General features: G+C 37.9%; 3 protein-coding genes across 3 annotated transcripts; all 3 read right to left on the reverse strand.

Moving 5' to 3' along the window:
* Positions 1–219: 219 nt before the first annotated feature.
* Positions 220–2677, reverse strand: LOC112779896 (LEAF RUST 10 DISEASE-RESISTANCE LOCUS RECEPTOR-LIKE PROTEIN KINASE-like 1.1). The gene is made up of 4 exons (XM_025824254.2): positions 1884–2677; positions 1774–1803; positions 1449–1676; positions 220–1248 (listed from the first exon to the last, which is right to left on the reverse strand). The coding sequence occupies exons 1-4, from the start codon at positions 2611–2613 to the stop codon at positions 305–307; spliced, it is 1932 nt and encodes a 643-aa protein (XP_025680039.1). The 5' UTR covers positions 2614–2677; the 3' UTR covers positions 220–304.
* Positions 2678–4777: 2100 nt separating this feature from the next.
* On the reverse strand, positions 4778–8987 carry LOC114925990 (uncharacterized). Its single transcript, XM_029295829.1, has 4 exons — positions 8744–8987; positions 8205–8650; positions 7706–8126; positions 4778–4947 (listed from the first exon to the last, which is right to left on the reverse strand). The coding sequence occupies exons 1-4, from the start codon at positions 8985–8987 to the stop codon at positions 4778–4780; spliced, it is 1281 nt and encodes a 426-aa protein (XP_029151662.1).
* A 6072-nt stretch (positions 8988–15059) lies between these two features.
* On the reverse strand, positions 15060–17433 carry LOC112780131 (LEAF RUST 10 DISEASE-RESISTANCE LOCUS RECEPTOR-LIKE PROTEIN KINASE-like 1.1). The gene is made up of 3 exons (XM_025824471.3): positions 16626–17433; positions 16216–16530; positions 15060–16146 (listed from the first exon to the last, which is right to left on the reverse strand). Exons 1-3 carry the CDS (start codon positions 17314–17316, stop codon positions 15182–15184), a joined length of 1971 nt encoding a protein of 656 aa, XP_025680256.1. The 5' UTR covers positions 17317–17433; the 3' UTR covers positions 15060–15181.
* Positions 17434–17821: the final 388 nt, after the last annotated feature.

Here is a 17821-nt window from a genome sequence, read left to right on the forward strand (position 1 = left end):
GAGTCATAGTTTGAAAATCATAAAGAGACATAATTTATTTTTTATATATATTAATTTTTTTTATTTTATATTTTTCAATTATTGTTAAAATAGAGATAGATAATTTTAAATATAATAAACATACCATTATAGATATTATATATATATATATATATATATATATATATATATATATATATATATATATATATATATAATTATAAATGTTATTCTCTTAGATATAAAATTTCGGGATTTTTATAAAGTAATTATAAACATAAATCAAACATATTCATATACATAAAATTTTGTCTCCATCCTTATTCTAATTTTCCTTTAATGTATGAGTGAGGACTTTTGGTGAAGGCGGCAGTACCATGGTTTCAAATACTTCAATCTCATTCTCATCCAAATCTGGCGAAGACGGAGATGATGGTGGTGGATGCACATCTACTTCTTCAATCATATGTTCATCTCTACCCATCCCACTTTCAATTTTGATCAGCATCTTCAAAACCTTTTCCATGGAAGGTCTCAATTCTCTGTCCCGTTGCAAACATTGAAAAGCCAACTCTGCCACCCAAGCTATCTTATCCTTAATCTCAATGTCTGAATCAAAACCAAGAGAAAGATCTACCAGCTCGCTCAATGCGCAGTTTTGAATCTTATTTATGGCTAGATCAGACAAGTTAATCTCATCCTTATCCCTGTTCATGTCAACAGCAGGCTTAGAAGATATAAGCTCAACTAGCACCACTCCGAAACTATAAACATCACTCTTGCTAGTAAGCTGGTAGCAGCGGTGATATTCAGGATCAACATAACCCGGAGTCCCTTGTGGTGCTGTGGAAACATGGGTTACATCATTGGGGAATAGTCTTGAAAGCCCAAAATCAGCAACCTTAACACTGTAACACTTGTCAAGGAGAATGTTGTTTGTCTTCACATCACGGTGGATGATATCAGAAGCATGGAGATAAACCAATGCAGTAGCAGTCTCTATGGCGATTTTGATTCTTGTAGACCAAGGTAGGAAGCTGCGCTTCGCTGATTCGCCGTGGATATGACAGGCAAGAGTGCCATTGGAAACATATTCGTAGACAAGTAAGAGTTCGCGGCTGTGGCGTGAAGTGCAGCCATAGAGAGACACCAGATTTGTGTGTCGCACGAGGGTTAGGATCTGAACTTCGTTCATGAATTGTTCTGCTCGCCTGTAGTTGTGCTCATAGAGGCGCTTGATGGCAACTTCACGTCCGTCTCTCAGTTTTCCTACTTGTCAATTAGAGATGAACCAAATTATGAGTAATCCAAATTGAACTCACATGCTTGTAAAGTTGATAACGAAGAATAGTTGAATAATTTAACATATTTGACTAAATTATTAACTATTAATTTCAGTTATTAATACAACTGCAGGTGCAGGTGAGTTTTCAAGTATACTGTTTTAGTTGAATGTGACATTTACGCACCGTAGTAAACAGTTCCAAAGCCTCCATCTCCAATTAATCCAGAATTGTCAAAATATTTTGTGGCCACTTGAAGATCCTTATAGGAGAACACAGGCACCGCAAAGTAGACCTTGTCACTTTCTGTCTCTGCTTCTTGCGGATTTGAGTGGAAATCAGGGCCGCTTTTTGGTTTCCGAAGCCATATAAACAGCAGCAAGACAATTATAATGAAGCCTGGGAGTCCAATACCTAGAAATGCATAGGGAGAGATATTTTATTGATCCACTCTTTTCATTTTTTTTTTTAACTTGAAGGAAGAAGTCTAACTCAAATGAATTCTATGTACCAAGTGCTAGCTTCCAAGGCAAATTTCGATCTGCAAAGGAATATATATAAAGAAAGCAATTAGTTACTCTATTCTGTATGGAGATACAACCAAACTAAATAATACTATACCTCTGAGTCTGAGGCAAAAGAATTTTCCATGGATGTCAAGTTGACAGTGGCCTCTTGTATGAGCAATACACTTTGTACAATCGTCAGATAAAAGCACGTGGATGAGGATGTTATCAGATAGAAATGAAAAGGGGTCAGAAGTATCTGAGTTGTCCTTTAATGCTAACTGAATTTTGGAGCAAGCCGCTAATGGGCCAGCACTGAAGCCCTGTGGATTCCCAATTGGGGGCCCATAGTAGACACTGTACTCATTACACTCTGTATAGTTATAGATATTATGAGGAATGGTGACGCTGACATTCACGGAATGGTTGCATCTGAAGAGGGTTACATTGTTCACTATGCGTACGGATCCTAAAGGAGAGCTGAGACTGAGAGCAAGAGAATAATTGTTACTGAAGGTTTTGCAGCTTTTAGATCGCAAATAATCACGTAGAGTCTCATCTCTGACGATTATTGTGGCATTGTTGTGGTTCACGGATTTGACAACGAACCTGCTTGTTGTTGGAAGATGTGTTAGTTGAATTGTTTTGTTGGCATTTGGATCTTTGCAGCCATGGATTGGCAATACACCGCAGTGTGGGTGCTGCGTGGTTGTGAGAGGGAAGCCAATGGTGCCAAGTTCCCCACACTTAAAAGAGGGTGGACACTTGTCTTCTTGTGCCATGACAAGAACCACATACTTGCACAAAATAACCAGTGATGATATAAGTGTAAAAGGCGGAGCCATTAACCATGGCAAAATGCAGTCTACAGAAGATAGAAAGAATGTTGAGATTTGAGAATCCCACTCGTGAAGAGGCGCTAATTGACTACCATTACTATATATATCATCATTTGAGCCTTTGACTATTGGATGTTGGAAGACTGAACTGAAATTTGGCCAAAAGAATTCTACTTGCCCAGTCCACCAACGAATTCCTTTCACGTGTCAAAGCCACTGGGGAAAGGCTGAACCTTTTATTCCTTTGGCGCTTTGTGAAGCCCGAAACTTGTATAAAACGGCAAACTTTCAATCCCAAGAATTAAGTATTATTTAATAATTAAAAAAAAAAGTACCAAGAGACCATAAGTTTAGCTTACAATGTGTATAATGAGGATAAAATTAAAATTATAATTATTTAATAATTAATTTAATTAATTTCGAATTTTAAATTTTAAAAACATAAGGATTTGGTTACGGAAAAGTTACGTATTCTTTCATTTTATGTATGTAAAGAATGTGCTGTAGTTTCTTTCTCTCCGGCAGTCTGTTTCACTCTCTCCAAATTGACGCCGCGAATATCACCACATCCGCCGCCCAGAACGCAACCCGACGCTCCCTAACTGTCTGAGAACGTCCGACGAAGACACCTTCTTTGCACACATTGCGTCCATTGCGCAGCCCAAGACTGCCATGGCCGCCGCCGCCTTTAATGACGTCGCGGCCTGGATCCTCCTCGCCCTCACCATAGCACTCGCCAGAAAGGCCGACGGCAGCGGCGACCACAAGAGCCCCCTGGTGTCCATGTGGGTTCTCCTCTCCGGCTTGGCGTTCGTCACGGATTAACGATTTCGAAGGGAGGAGATTTCACTAAGACACAGATAGAGAGGATCGAAGGTTTCTGTCTAGGTTGTTGTTGTCGCTATACTTCGCTTCGAGTGGGTTGAAGACTGACAAATTTAGATGCTGGATGTTTAATTTATGGTTATTTTAATTCTTAATTGAATTGAATGGTTATTTTGTTTGATTCAGTTTAAGTAAATACAATTAACAAATGATAGATGGTCATTTCACTAGGTAGCCGGTAAGGGAGCTTCTAACACTGAGAGGTGGAATGATTGATGAGGATGGGGTAGCAGACGGTTAAGGGCACGGGGGAGAAGAGGGTGTTTGGGTAAATTTCATTAGTAAATTAGGATTCGGATGGTTAATTTTTTGAAATAAATATTTAGATTTTTTTTCTCTTGTATTGGACCAAATTTAAAATTCATTGTAGACATTGTCAAGATTCTTCATTACCTTCCTAACGAAGTTCATAAAGAAACAACTATATGTATCTATGAATTTTACTAATACTGATAAAAGTATCCGTAAAAAAAAAATTAACGCTATACCCATTAAAAATAAATTATATACAACAATAATATCTACACTCTAAATTTTTGTTAACTTTTTAATAAAATTTTTAAATTACTTACTTTTTATTTTTTAACCACAATTTCACCCATCTCTTATTCTCCAAATTTAAAACTTTTTCCCAAATCTTAAACTTTTTCAAATCTCTTCTGACCTTCTATCGTGTTCTTTCCCGCGAACAAGATCTCAGCGGCGCAATTGGTTGAGCCTATTGCAAACGCCGCATTGAGCATCGACACCAATTTCAATGGATGCATGAAGCTAATTCGTCTACTTGTCTGAGACTGGAAAGTCAGAAAACCGCCGCTATTGAGATTCTTTAGCAGTTCAATTGGGTGGTTTTTGATTGGGTCATCGTTCCCGACGAAAACCTAGGGAACATCTACGCCTTCTTCAAGGGACTCAAAATGCGCAAGGATTTAGGGCTCGTGGATAGAATCCTGAGGCTCGTTTGCACTCATCAAGCCGCGGACATGAATCCTCTATACCGATACTACAAGAGCGGGTGGAAGGAGTTTAAGGCCGTGACAACAAAATTGGCATCCGCTTCTGTAATACAGATCGATGATCCGGTTTCTATTGATAGGGTAGTGTTTGCGCTAAGAAATTCGGAGGGAATTGTAGAGGAGGTGAGCGATGAGGAGTTGAAGGATGCGATGGCGCAAGCTGATTCGACGAGTATATTCATATGTCCGCACATTGGGGGTGGCTTTGACGGCTCTGATTAAGCTTAAGAGGAGCAGGGTTATAGGTCCTACTGATCGGACGGTGGTGATTACCACTGCACATGGGTTGACGGGTGATAGGTCCCATTGATCGAATTGCCTGGAGCATCATTTTCGTCATCGTTGGCGTGGAAAGGTGGTGGCGATAGTGGAGTAGCAAGGAAAAGAGAAGGTGGTGGTAATAGACGGATGTAAAAGTTTGAGATTTTTTTTTTTGTGACTAAATAGAAAAGAAAGAAAAAAAGAGACAAAACCAAATTAATTGGCTAGGGTCATATCTAAATCTATTAGATGTTGAAGCTCACTCCATGGTTGGCTCCAATTCGAGTGAATGTCCGTGACAGAAGCAGCTGCTTTAGCCATACAATCTGCAACACTATTTGCAGTCCTCTGAATTAAAAGAATAGAAACTCTCTAATTCCAATTCATAACCTCCTGTATATGCTTTGCCAAATCCCATTCCGGAATATCCTTACCAAGCATTCTTTGGTTTACCAAGAAAATAGCTTCTAAACAGTCTGTTTCACAAATAACCTCACGAAATCCACTCTCCCAAGCAAGAAGTAAGCCTCTCCAAATTGCATACAATTCAGCAAAAAGAACACTGCACACTTCGACTTTCCCAGTGCAACCTTTCAACCAACATCCATCAGGATTGCGAATGATACAACCAAAACCAGCATAGTCAGAAGGAGGAAACCAACTAGCATCACAATTCAATTTAACAGAATAAACTGGAGGTGGAACCCAATGCAAACAAAGTGAAGGAGGAGACAGAGATTGATGCATAGCAAAAATAGTATGAAACTCCCTTACTGAACTACGAATCAAACTCACCACTTTACTAGCACTCCATGAGTCATCTATATTAAATAAGTCATGATTCCTGCTTCTCCAAATCCACCAGATGGTCGAAAAGAAAAGAAAAATATTTTCACTCCTTGCACCTCTATAGAGCCAATCATGTAAATTCGAGTTATCTAAATACAGGCCTAAAAGGTTCCAGACCTCCTTGGCACTAGGGCACTCCCGAAGACAATGAAGAATTGATTCAGAACCATTCTGACATCGATGACAGGTGCTAGATAAAGCTAAACCACGACCCAAACGAAACTCTGCCGTAGGAATAGCATTATGAAGACTGAGCCAAATCAAGAACTTGTACTTCTCAGGAATATGCAGTCGCCATACCCACAACCAATTATCATGCTCATTCCAGTCAAACTTTCTTTTGGCTAGCCAACTGTACCCACTTCTAGCTGAGTAAATTCTAGAAGATGCCACACCCCACGACCAACCCGAACTCTCTCCAGCATTCAAATCCGGATTATAAGCATTCAAACGCTGTTTGACATCTTCTGGAATGATAGAGAAAATATCATGGAGATTCCATTGACCATCTTTCCAAACGTCTCTAATAGTTAAATCAGAGTCAGATATATGTACAAAAGGGACATCTTGAGCAATTGGACCCTCAATACTCCAATTGTCAAACCAAAAAGATTGATCAAGTGACCCAACGCACCAAGAGAAGGCATCCTTAAGAGCACCAAAAGCCTTTGAGATACTCTTCCAAACATGAGAAGCATTGCAAGGGACAGGGCCATCTAAAACTCCCTCATTCCTCATATACTTCGCCCTCAATAGAGCAACCCAAGGCTTGTCCTGACAATGAAAAAGTTGCCACACCAATTTACCAAGTAAAGATATATTAACACACGCAGGATCTCTAACACCCAGGCCACCAAATTTTTTTGGAGTGATCACGGTCCTCCAATTAACAAGAGAAAGACCTTTACCATCAACTTGACCCTTCCAAAGGAACTGTCTCATCATAGAAGATAATTTATCGCAAACCCAATTTGGAAAAAAAGATACCTGCATATGATAGACAGGAATGGATGCTGCAACAGAATTGATCAGGCAAAGTCTCCCTGCTTTATTTAGAAGCCTTCCTTTCCAATTAGCTAATCTTCCCCTCACCTTTTCAATCACCGAATGAAAAGAAGCCCTACTGGTACGGGAATGATTAAGGTTAACTCCAAGATATCTTCCTAAGTCCAAAGCAAAACGTATTGAAGAAACACTAGTAAAAATATCTCTTCTACGAGCAGTCACATTTTTAGAACAAAAAGCTTTAGACTTTTCAAGATTCACTTTCATGCCAGATGCCTTGCAAAAAATGTTAAGAGAATGCATGACCATTTGGACCTGACTCTTTGTAGCCTGACAGAAGAGTAAGAGATCATCTGCAAACATCAAATGAGAAAATTTTGGGCCACCCCTAGTAACAGAAACTGGTTTCCACACACCCTCGACCACCTTATGAGATATATAGCAAGCAAGTCTTTCCATACAAAGCACAAATAAGTAAGGAGACATTGGATCGTCCTGTCTAAGCCCCCTTCTAGGAGCAAAACTATCCAATCTATTCCCATTCCACATAATAGAAAGAGATGATGCACGAACACAAGTCATAATCAAATTAACAGTGATGATAGGAAAACCAAAAGCAATGAGAGTACTCTCCAAAAACCTCCAATCCACCCTATCATAAGCTTTTTCAAGATCAATTTTAAAAGCAAGAGTACCTTTCTTGGATTTTGTGTGCTTCATGAAATTCAGAATTTCTTGGGCCACAATAATATTATCAGGAGCACCACGACCCGGAATAAACCCTCCTTGTAAAGGACTAACAATATCTGGAAGAAAAGGCCGAAGTCGGTTAGTCAATACTTTTGTGATAATTTTATAAACAACATTACACAAGCTAATAGGCCTGAAATCCTTCATAAAGGTAGGGTTATCAATTTTAGGAATAAGCACAATCAGAGTTTCCATGATGCTAGGATTTAAGAACTCTCCCAAAAAAGCGCTCCGGACAATATTCCAAATCTCAGTGCCTACTATCTCCCAATATTCTTTAAAAAAATAAGCTTGAAAGCCATCTGGACCAGGAGCCTTAAAAGGGCTCATACTGAATACTGCTGACTTGACTTCCGCAAAAGAGACAGGGTCAATTAACCTAGCACAAGCCTCAGTACTTAGAGTGGGCATCGGAACATCCCCTAAACAATCAACCTCAACCTCTTCCGTTGTACCAAAGAGATTCTTGTAAAAAGAGAGAGCTTCTTCTTGGAGAATATCTGGATCAGTAGACCAAGACCCATCTCTAACATATAATCCATGTACTCTATTATGGTTTCTACGTACCAAAGTCTGAAGATGAAAGAATTTAGTGTTTCTATCCCCATACTTGACCCACTGCTCTCTAGATTTCTGGTACCAAAAAAGTTCCTCTTGCAACAAAAGCCTATTGTAATCTTCCCTCAGTTCAGCTTCTTTAATTCTCAGAGATAACACATCGGTAACCTCCAAACGCCGTTGAATCTGATCAATCTGATATTCCAGCTTATTTTTTCGCACAAAAATATTTCCAAAAATCTTTGAGTTGAAGTCCAAAGAAGCATGTTGAACCATCTTAAGCCTTTCGGTAACGCCTCCAAACTCTTGATTCCAAGCCTTGCTAATAACATGTTTATAAGAAGGATGTGTTGCCCATGCAGCTTGGAACCTAAAAGGACGTGAACCTTTCACTCTGGGGCTACCATGACAACGAACTAAAATAGGACAATGATCAGAATGAAGCCTGCTAAGAATTTCAGAATAACCCTCAGGAAACATTATCATCCACGCCTCATTAACTATAGCTCTATCCAACCTTTTAGCCAAGTCCCTGCCAGCCTGAACTGCTCTATACCAAGTATATCTCCTACCAGTCACTTTAAGATCAAAGAGCTCACAGTCATCTAGAGTAGTAGCTAATAGACTAGCTCTGTGAGAAGAAAAATAAGCACCTGTACTCTCATCTGGTGCCACAATCTCATTAAAATCACCAACGGCCATCCATGGTCTATTATGGCCTGAATTAATAGAACGCAAATGATCCCAAAGCATACATCTTTTTTCGAATTGAGGACTCCCATATACTGCACTACAAAGCCAAACTAAGTTACCCACACTCACTTTTACTGTGATACATTGGTCAATTTGATCAATAACCACACAAGAAGCATTAGCAATAGAAGATAGAAACCAAATTCCACCCCTGTGTCCTACTGCTTCCTCAATACCAACACAATGAAAACCTAACTTATCCCAAAAATTCTTCAAATTATTAAACATGGTATGAGTCTCAAAGAGAAAGAAGAAAGATGGTTTATATATTCTCACCAAATTTTTGCAATGCACACGGGCCATCTTGTTAGACGCACCCCTCACATTCCAGGCTATGATATTGAAACTATCCATAAAAACAGCAAAAAGAGAGCTCCAATAACAAACCCGAGACTCAACATGATGTCCCTGTCTTCGACGATCCTGCCTTTAATGGACTCTCAAGTTGCAGCCCAATTTTCTCCGTCAAAACTTGCACCATACCCGCCGTCGATGCTCCATCCTTATCTACTGGTGAATTCTGCAAAGAGTTTGGGCGAGGACGCTTTCGCACAGTGCCATTTGTTGTCTCACCTTGCTGCTGATGATGAACATTGTGCCGGGTCCCCGAAGAAGCCACACTAACCGGTTTTCCAATATTGATGCCCCTGCTTAATTTTACTTTGGATCCAGTTGCATGTGTTGTACGTTGGTGATTAGGCCTTGTCCAAGTATTGGTAGCCTTGTTAGGAGTCTTCTTTACTTTTGGTTGGACCTGATGGGTGCTAAGAGAAGGCTTTTGACCCATTTTATACTTTCCTTTCCTAATCACTTGAGTCCAACCTTCCAAATCCTCATGTTGTGCATGGTCTACATGAACAGCATGCAAATCACTCTCCACCAAATCCGGGACAGTAACATTTACAGTCTCATCTCCAAGATTCTTGCCAAAATGAAAACTTGCCTTTTCCACATGTACTGGATTTTTTGAATTTGAGCTTTCTGGCTGCTTTGCTACATCGCTGATCACCTTGGCATTAGTTCCTCCTCCTGCATTGCTGTCAGTCTTGCACACCTTCATATCATGACCAAACTTGAGACAGGAGCCACAAATAAGGTGAAGACTTTCATATTCAACCTCATATTCAACACCTTCAACAAGAATCTTCTTAGTCACTGGCAATCCTAAATCTATCTGAACACAGGCTCGAGCATATCGTCCTCTTTCAGCTAATTTTGTTGCCAAATCAACCTTAACGGGAATGCCAACTGCAGCCGCAACACGGAGCATTGCATCTTCTTGGTAGCACCAAATTGGTAATCCAGAAATTCTAATCCACACTAAAGTTGCTCCAAAACAGTTTTCACTTGATCTAAACTCTTGATCCCAAGGCTTCACAGCCACATAATTTCCCTCGATCATCCACGGACCTCCTAAGAGAACCTTTTCTCGCTCCTCAGCTACATCAAACTTCACAAGAAAGTAGTCAAATCCCACGTCCAATAAATCAAAACTTCCCTTAATCCTCCATACCGTTCGGAGTTTATGAGACAATGCAGTGTAGCTATAATGTTTACCTAGCACCTTAATCACTATAGCATCCTTATAAGGTTCTGCCAAGCAATTCTTAGCTTCTTGGGTAAACGTGACACTCGGTGGCAAGAGATCTCCTTGCTTCCCAGAAACTACCGCAATGTTATCTCCCGATAGAGTTTCAACAAGTGAAAAAGCTTTAGCAATCTTGGAACCCACAACTTTGTCCCTGAAAGAAACCTTCAAAGGCTTAGAAACCCCTCCCGAAATATGATCCTCCTTTTCCCCTGATGCAATCCCTCCCCCGCTCTCCCCCTTATCTCTTCCGCCGACATTACCGGCTGCCTCACCGTGTTTCACCCTCAAAGTCTCTTCCCCGCTCACTTCACCGCTCATCTTCGATTTTCAAAATTGTACAGAGTACGGAGTTAAAAAAGTTTGAGATTTGAGAAAGAAGAAAAAGTATTAGAGTTTAGGTTGAAGATAAGATGTGAAGATAATTTGAAAATTTTATTAAAAAGTTAATAAAAATTTAAAGTTTGGACACTCTTGTCGTTAGGAACCCATTTTTTATGGTATAATATTAGTTTTTTTTACGGGTACTTTTGTCAATGTTAATAAAGTTTATGGGTATAAATGTTTTTTTTAATAATTATTAATTTATATTTTAAAAATTAAAATATTTAATTTTAGTTTATCAATTTTAATTTTGTTTATTTAGTTATTATATTAGATTTTATATTAGTGGTATTAGATTTAGAAATTTTTTTTTATTTTGACCTAATAAAAAATTATAAATACCTACTAAACTATTGTAACTATCATAAAAATATTAGAAGAGCGCAAAAGTATTTTTTTAGTTTCGCGATGAAATTATAGTATTAACAAGTGAGATTAAATGAGTCGTTCTTTTATTGCATCGGAAAATTAGATAAAAAGTTGAGTGATTCTATTTAATTTAATTCTTAAATGAATTATTCTTCGTATTCAAGCAATTTTAACATCCAAGTAATTTAGATCACACGCTTCTTTTTTTCGCTTTCTTTTTCCCTCGCTCTGTTGCTGCTTTTCCTTCACCCCTGATGCTACGTCTTCTTCTTCGTTACCATTGTCACCAACACCACCACCTCCTCCTCCTCTTTCTCCTTCTTTTTCATCCTTCTCCTCCATAATCATCATCATCATCATCATCATCATTGTTATTGTCATTGTCGTCTTCTTCTTATACATATCGTCGTTATTGTTATTGTTATTCTGATCTCCTATTAGAAAAATCCCCAATTCTCCTTTGGGGGCTTCAACTCTTACATAAAGTTCTTGTTTCGGCAATTCAAAAGTCGGAGACGGTTTTTTACTAATGAACTTTCAGTTTATGATCGTCATGAATTGAATTATAATCAAATTGCTTTAGGCCGATTACCAATGTCAGTAATTGATGATTATACAATTCGAACTATTCTAAATAAAAAATAATAGGATATAATAAAATCGTTTTATTTATTGAATTGATTTCTTTCTACCATATTATCTATCCTGATGATATTGTTTGATCCAAAATTGATTTTGGATGTGTTTCTGTTCACGATTCAATCTTGTTTGTGTGCTTATTTTCGAACTAAGTTTATGTGTCGCAATCATTATGTAATTTCGGTTCATTTCTGAGTTAATTGTGTTGTAATTATTATGTAATTTCGGTTCATTTTTGAGTTACTTGTGTGGCAATTATTATATAATTTCGGTTCATTTTTTAGTGAATTAAGGTGCATTTAGACTCGTCTGCACAATTCAAAACTCTTTCTCCTCTTCTTCTTCATCTTTTTATTTTATTTTCTCAAAATTCTTTTAGATTTACTCTCTTGAGAGGAATAAAACCAAGAAAAAGAGAAGAAAATATTAAACAAAAAAAAAGAAGAAGAAACATGTTAATGACGTTGTCTGATCCAAAATTGATTTTGGATGTGTTTTGTTCATCTTTCATTATGTAATTTCGTTTCATTTCTGAGTTAATTGTGTCGCAATTGTTATGTAATTTTGGTTCATTTCTGAGTTAATTGTGTCACAATCAATTATGTAATTTCGGTTCATTTCTGAGTTAATTGTGTCGCAATCATTATATAATTTCAGTTCATTTATGAGTGAATTAAGGTGCATTTGTACTCATTGTCCTACACAATTCAAAACTCTTTCTCCTTATCTCCTACTGCTTCTTCTTCTTTTTCATCTTTTTCTTCTTCATCTTCACCTTCTTATTTTATTTTCTCAAAATTCTTTTTGATTTACTCTCTTGAGAAGAATAAAACCAAGAAAAAGATAAGAAAATATCAAACAAAAAAGAAGAAGAAACACGCTAATGACGTTGTCTGATCCAAAATTGATTTTGGATGTGTTTTTATTCATGATTCAGTCTTGTTTGTGTGCTTGTTTTCGAACTGAGTTTATATGTCGCAATCATTATGTAATTTCGGTTCATTTTTGAGTTAATTCCGTCGCAATTGTTATGTAATTTCGGTTCATTTCTGAGTTAATTGTGTCGCAATCATTATATAATTTCGGTTCATTTATGAGTGAATTAAGGTGCATTTGGACTCGTCCTGCACAATTCAAAACTCTTTCTCTTATTCTCTTCACCTTCTACTGCAATAACAACAATACCAGCAACAACAAAAGAATGACGATGAGGAGAAAACATGCGAAGGAGAAGGAGAAGGAGAAGGAGCAGGAGGAGGAGGAACGCGAAGAAAAAGAAGACGACGATAACGTAGCGCGTGAATGTAAATGACTTGGTTGGTGTGCGCGTGTAATCACGCTCTTTTTAATGAGAATGATTTTTGTTGGTGTTAAGGAAAAGTATGAGGAGACAATGTATGTTTTATACAATGTGTATAATAGAGCTAATTTGAAATTAAAACTAAATTATAGGAAACTAATTAATTTTGAATAGTTTTCAATTTGAAATTTAAATCAAATATTAGGATTACCATGGGTTTTGGAAACAAATAAACTACCTTCCTCTCTCGCATCTCTCTCTCTCAATACGGTTTGTCAGCGTTCTATGCCTTTCTCATAGAGTCTTACCGGTACACTAACGCCACGGTCACCAGCCGCCATCGGAAATCGTGCCGACACTGTTCTGACTGGTGCCGTTGCAGCACAGGCCACCGCCAAGGGAGGACGCGCATATTGTGTGGGTCGAACTAACGGCACCGCAGCAACTCGGACGTCCAGCGCCTCCGTCGCAGCCGGTGTGTTCCTTCTTCCCGACACCGTCCTCACCTCCTCTGATGCGCCTTCGCTTTCTCCCATTCCTTCAAGTCTCTTCTCACCGATGATCTGTGTTCTTCTTCTTCTTTAAATTCAAGCATGATTAGCTTCTTTCATGATTTGAGCCATATGCTTCACAACAGTACCGTTTTTGTCATGACTAGTCCTTCAAAATTATGTTTCACCACAATAATAGTTTCTTCTATTTATTCATCTTCTTCTTTTATTTTAATTGTCAATTTAGGATGGTCATTTTAGTAGGTATGCGGATGATTATTTTATTTTTATGTAGATGATTATTTTGATTGGATTGAGTTTAGTTATATATAATTAAAATATGTTAGATGTTCAATTCATTAGGTATGCGGATGATTATTTTTATCCTTAAGTGGATGATTATTTTTATTAAGAGTAAGTGGCGTATGGCAAGCCAATTAGCGATGGTGAAATGGGATGATAATTGATGAAGGTGGGGTGGCCGCCGGTTGAAAAAGAAGAGAGTATTGGAGGATTTCAGATGGTTATTTTTTTAAAATAACTAACTGGATTTTTTAAAATTTTGAAATTTGAAATTGGAGAATTTAAAATTTGATGTGAAATAACTGAATAAGAGTTTTTAAATTTATTATTTTGTGAATAATTTTTATTTTTAACTCATATTGGGCTAAATAAGTAGTCCATTGTACATATTGTACAAATATTTCATTGGCTCCCTAGGAGGACTCAGGTGTTAAATATATTTAGTTAGACGTGAATGACAATATTATTTAGATGTATAATAAATCTGTTCTTAAATTATGGTATAAACAAATTAGATTGAGTGAATTTTTTTATAAAATAAAAAAATTTAAATAAAAAATAGAACAATTCTGTCCGTATTTAATTTTAACTCATCTTTTTATTTTTATTTCAATTTCAATACTTCTTTTTTTTTTTTTCCGTATCACAGTAGAATTGTAATTAATCGCCAAAACTCCTTTGCATCATAATGTCGTGATGATATTTACAGACTATATAACCATTAACCAACCTAAGTGGATGGTTCAACAAGTTAAGTTGGAAGAAAACAGAGCACGTCACGGATAATCAAAGAAAGAATTCAAACTACGTGATTGTGAGAATGGATATGAAATAGAAACTTGGTTGAGGTCACAGTTTGCGGCGTAAGGTTTCACATTCACACTACTATTCCCAAACTTAGAAAGTTAGTATTACACTTCGTGGACTTTTATTGGGTTTAAACAGAATTGTGGCTATCCAGAGCATTTCAAGTAAAAGGGCTAATTTAATGAGTTTGAAAACAAAAAACGAAAGTTTATTTGGTCAAGAAAGAAAAATTTGTTTAAACTATTAGACCATTGATTTTACTGTTTTCTCAGTTACCACTTACCAGTTCATGGAGTTACAACTAATTATTTGGTGGTAATAAATAGACTAGACCCATGGTTGCTTTCCTTGTGCCAATCACCGAAAGAAGTGTATTAATTTGAATTTAATGAGCCAAAAACAACGGATTTTTGTCAAAATCCTTTGACGCAACAAGTCCTTTACCAGATGAGTTCAGTGTAACATATGATGCAATGACAATATGATCCTCTTACTTTAGTAATATTTCAGCACTGGACTTTTTATTTTATTTTATTTTATTCTGGAGCTTTAACTCATCTACATAGAAATTACTACACTAGACTAAGAATGCAGTAAGCAGTAAGCAGCATGGTGATTAACCACTGACATTAGATGAAGTTGATTCACTATTCCATCTATCAGTCACTGCTTTTGGTGAAGGCAGTAGAATCCTGTTCTTCAATAATCCAACTTCATCCAAATCTGGTGAAGCTGGGGATGGGGATGATGATGGATGTAAATCTACTTCCTCAATATGTTCATCTTTTGCCTTCCCACATTCAATTGTGATCAACAGCTTCAAAACTTCATCCATGGTAGGCCTCAGTTCCCTATCCCGTTGCAAACACTGAAAAGCCAGCTCTGCCACTGACACTATCATCCTCTTAACCTCATTATCCGAATCAAAATCAAGAGTAGGATCAACCAGCTCACTCAATGCACCGTTTTGAATCTTGTTTATGGCTAAATCAGACAAATTAATCTCATCCCTATGCCTGTCCATGTCAACAGCAGGCTTAGAAGATATAAGCTCAATGAGCACCACTCCGAAACTATAAACATCACTCTTGCTAGTAAGCTGGTAGCAGCGGTGGTATTCAGGGTCAACATAACCCGGAGTCCCTTGTGGTGCTGTGGAGACATGTGTGACATCATTGGGGAACAGTCTTGAAAGGCCGAAATCCGCAACCTTAACACAAAAGTGGTTGTCAAGAAGAATGTTGTTGGTTTTGACATCGCGGTGGATTATGTCAGAGGCATGAAGATAAGACAATGAAGTGGCGGTCTCTATGGCAATCTTCATTCTTATATGCCATGGCAGTGTGGTAGTCCGTGTAAAATCACCGTGGATATGAGAAGCCACCGTGCCGTTTTGAACAAACTCATACACAAGCAGTAATTCACGGCTGTGGGGTGAAGTGCAGTAGCCGTAAAGGGATACTAGGTTCTTATGGCGCAAGCGAGCAAGGATATCGATTTCATTCATAAACTGTTCCATTCTCCTGTAGTTGTGCTCGTAAAGGCGCTTTACGGCAATGTCCCGTCCATCTCGCAGTTTTCCTGCTCGTCAAAGAATAACTCAAAGTAAGCTTAATAAGATAGAAAGTGAAGAAGATGAGAATGGCTCACCATAGTAAACTGTTCCGAATCCTCCCTTTCCAAGTTGGCTCGTGTGGTGGAAATTATTTGTAGCTTCTTTGAGCTCCTTGTAAGAGAAGAGAGGGACTCCAAAGTAGCCCCTCTTGCTTTCTGCCTCTGGATTTGTAGATGCATAGTTTACATCTCTGTATGTGCTTTTTGATTGGTATGGGAGTTCTGAAGGAACATCTTTTCTTCTATAACGTCGTCTGAGGAAGCATCCAATGATCAAAAGTCCTAGCAGTGTACTCATACCTAAACCTATTCCGACTCCGAGCTTCAAGGCTTTATTGTTATCCTTTGGCACTGCAGCACAAGTTATTTGGAGAAATTAATTAAAGCAAACAAAAAAAATAACTAGTCTAAACTCTAAAGCAGCAGATGATTAAGCAGTAGTGTACCTTTGTCACAGTAAAATTCGTTGTTGGTGTCAAGTTGACATTGACCTCGTCTGTGATTGAAGCAATCATCACAATCAGGAGATAATACCACTTTGAGAGCAATCTCAGAAGATACAAAGGATAAAACATCTGTGCTATTGATGGCATCTTTTGTTGCGAAATGAAGAAGTGAGCAGTGTGAGAAAATGCCACCGGCATCGTGTATAGTAGGAGACGTATTGATTTTATCATAATAGATGTCGTAGTCACGGCATGTGAGGTTACCAAAATCTAAAGGGAGCTTTATTCTAAGGTTGTGATTGCATCGAAATAGGGTCACATTGTATTCGATATAAATAGAGAGCAAAGGAGAAGGTGGAGGAAGAGTATAAGTAGTGTTCAAAGCGTGACATTTGTTCTGTTCCAAACTGGCGTGAAAATCTGCATCATAAATGGTGATGACAGTATTTGAGTCAAGAGAGCCTGTAAGCTCTAAGGTTGTTGCATTCTTGTCCAGTTGAATCATTTTGCGCGAATAGTACGTGTCTTCACAGCCATGAATGAGCAGCAAGCCACAGTGAGGGAGTTCAGCCTTGGTGAAAGGGTACTGGAATCTGCCTTGGCTTCCACAATCAAAAGAGCGTGGACAGTTATGTTGCGCAGCGGAAAACAAGATGAGGAAGAAGAAGAACAATAAATAAGGTAGAGCCATAAATCCCAAACAGCGAGTAGTAATGCTTAATGAATGGACTGTCTGATATATGTATATAAATGCAGCTACCAAGTGTATATGCCACCCTCACATAAACAGCGAGTTTCATACGCAGCTTAATTGACTTAGAAAATGAGCGTGGAAGACTTGATCATGAAAAGGAGAGGTTAGAGGTACGACGTTAACCAAGCTAAGCTAACTTTGTTATTGAATCTTTCCAACTCAATTTCACACCACACAACTGCTTCAAGTTAAATAACAACTTTTTAATCTGCTGATTACTCACTCTAGCCGACAGGAAGCCATGAGCTTTTTAGATTTTCAGAAGAAAAATATTATATGCATTATTTACATATTTTTTTATTTTTAATATTACAACAGTGTACATATGTGAGAGTCAAGTAGTTTGAACCGTTAGATACTAGATACTGACGCTTGAGTTCTAAGTGAATGGCACAGTCTAGATAATTAGATATAGGAGAAATTAAACGCATCCTTAATTTGA

The sequence above is a fragment of the Arachis hypogaea genome, chromosome 19 (assembly GCF_003086295.3).
Source record: "Arachis hypogaea cultivar Tifrunner chromosome 19, arahy.Tifrunner.gnm2.J5K5, whole genome shotgun sequence".
NCBI classification, from domain to species: Eukaryota; Viridiplantae; Streptophyta; class Magnoliopsida; order Fabales; family Fabaceae; genus Arachis; species Arachis hypogaea.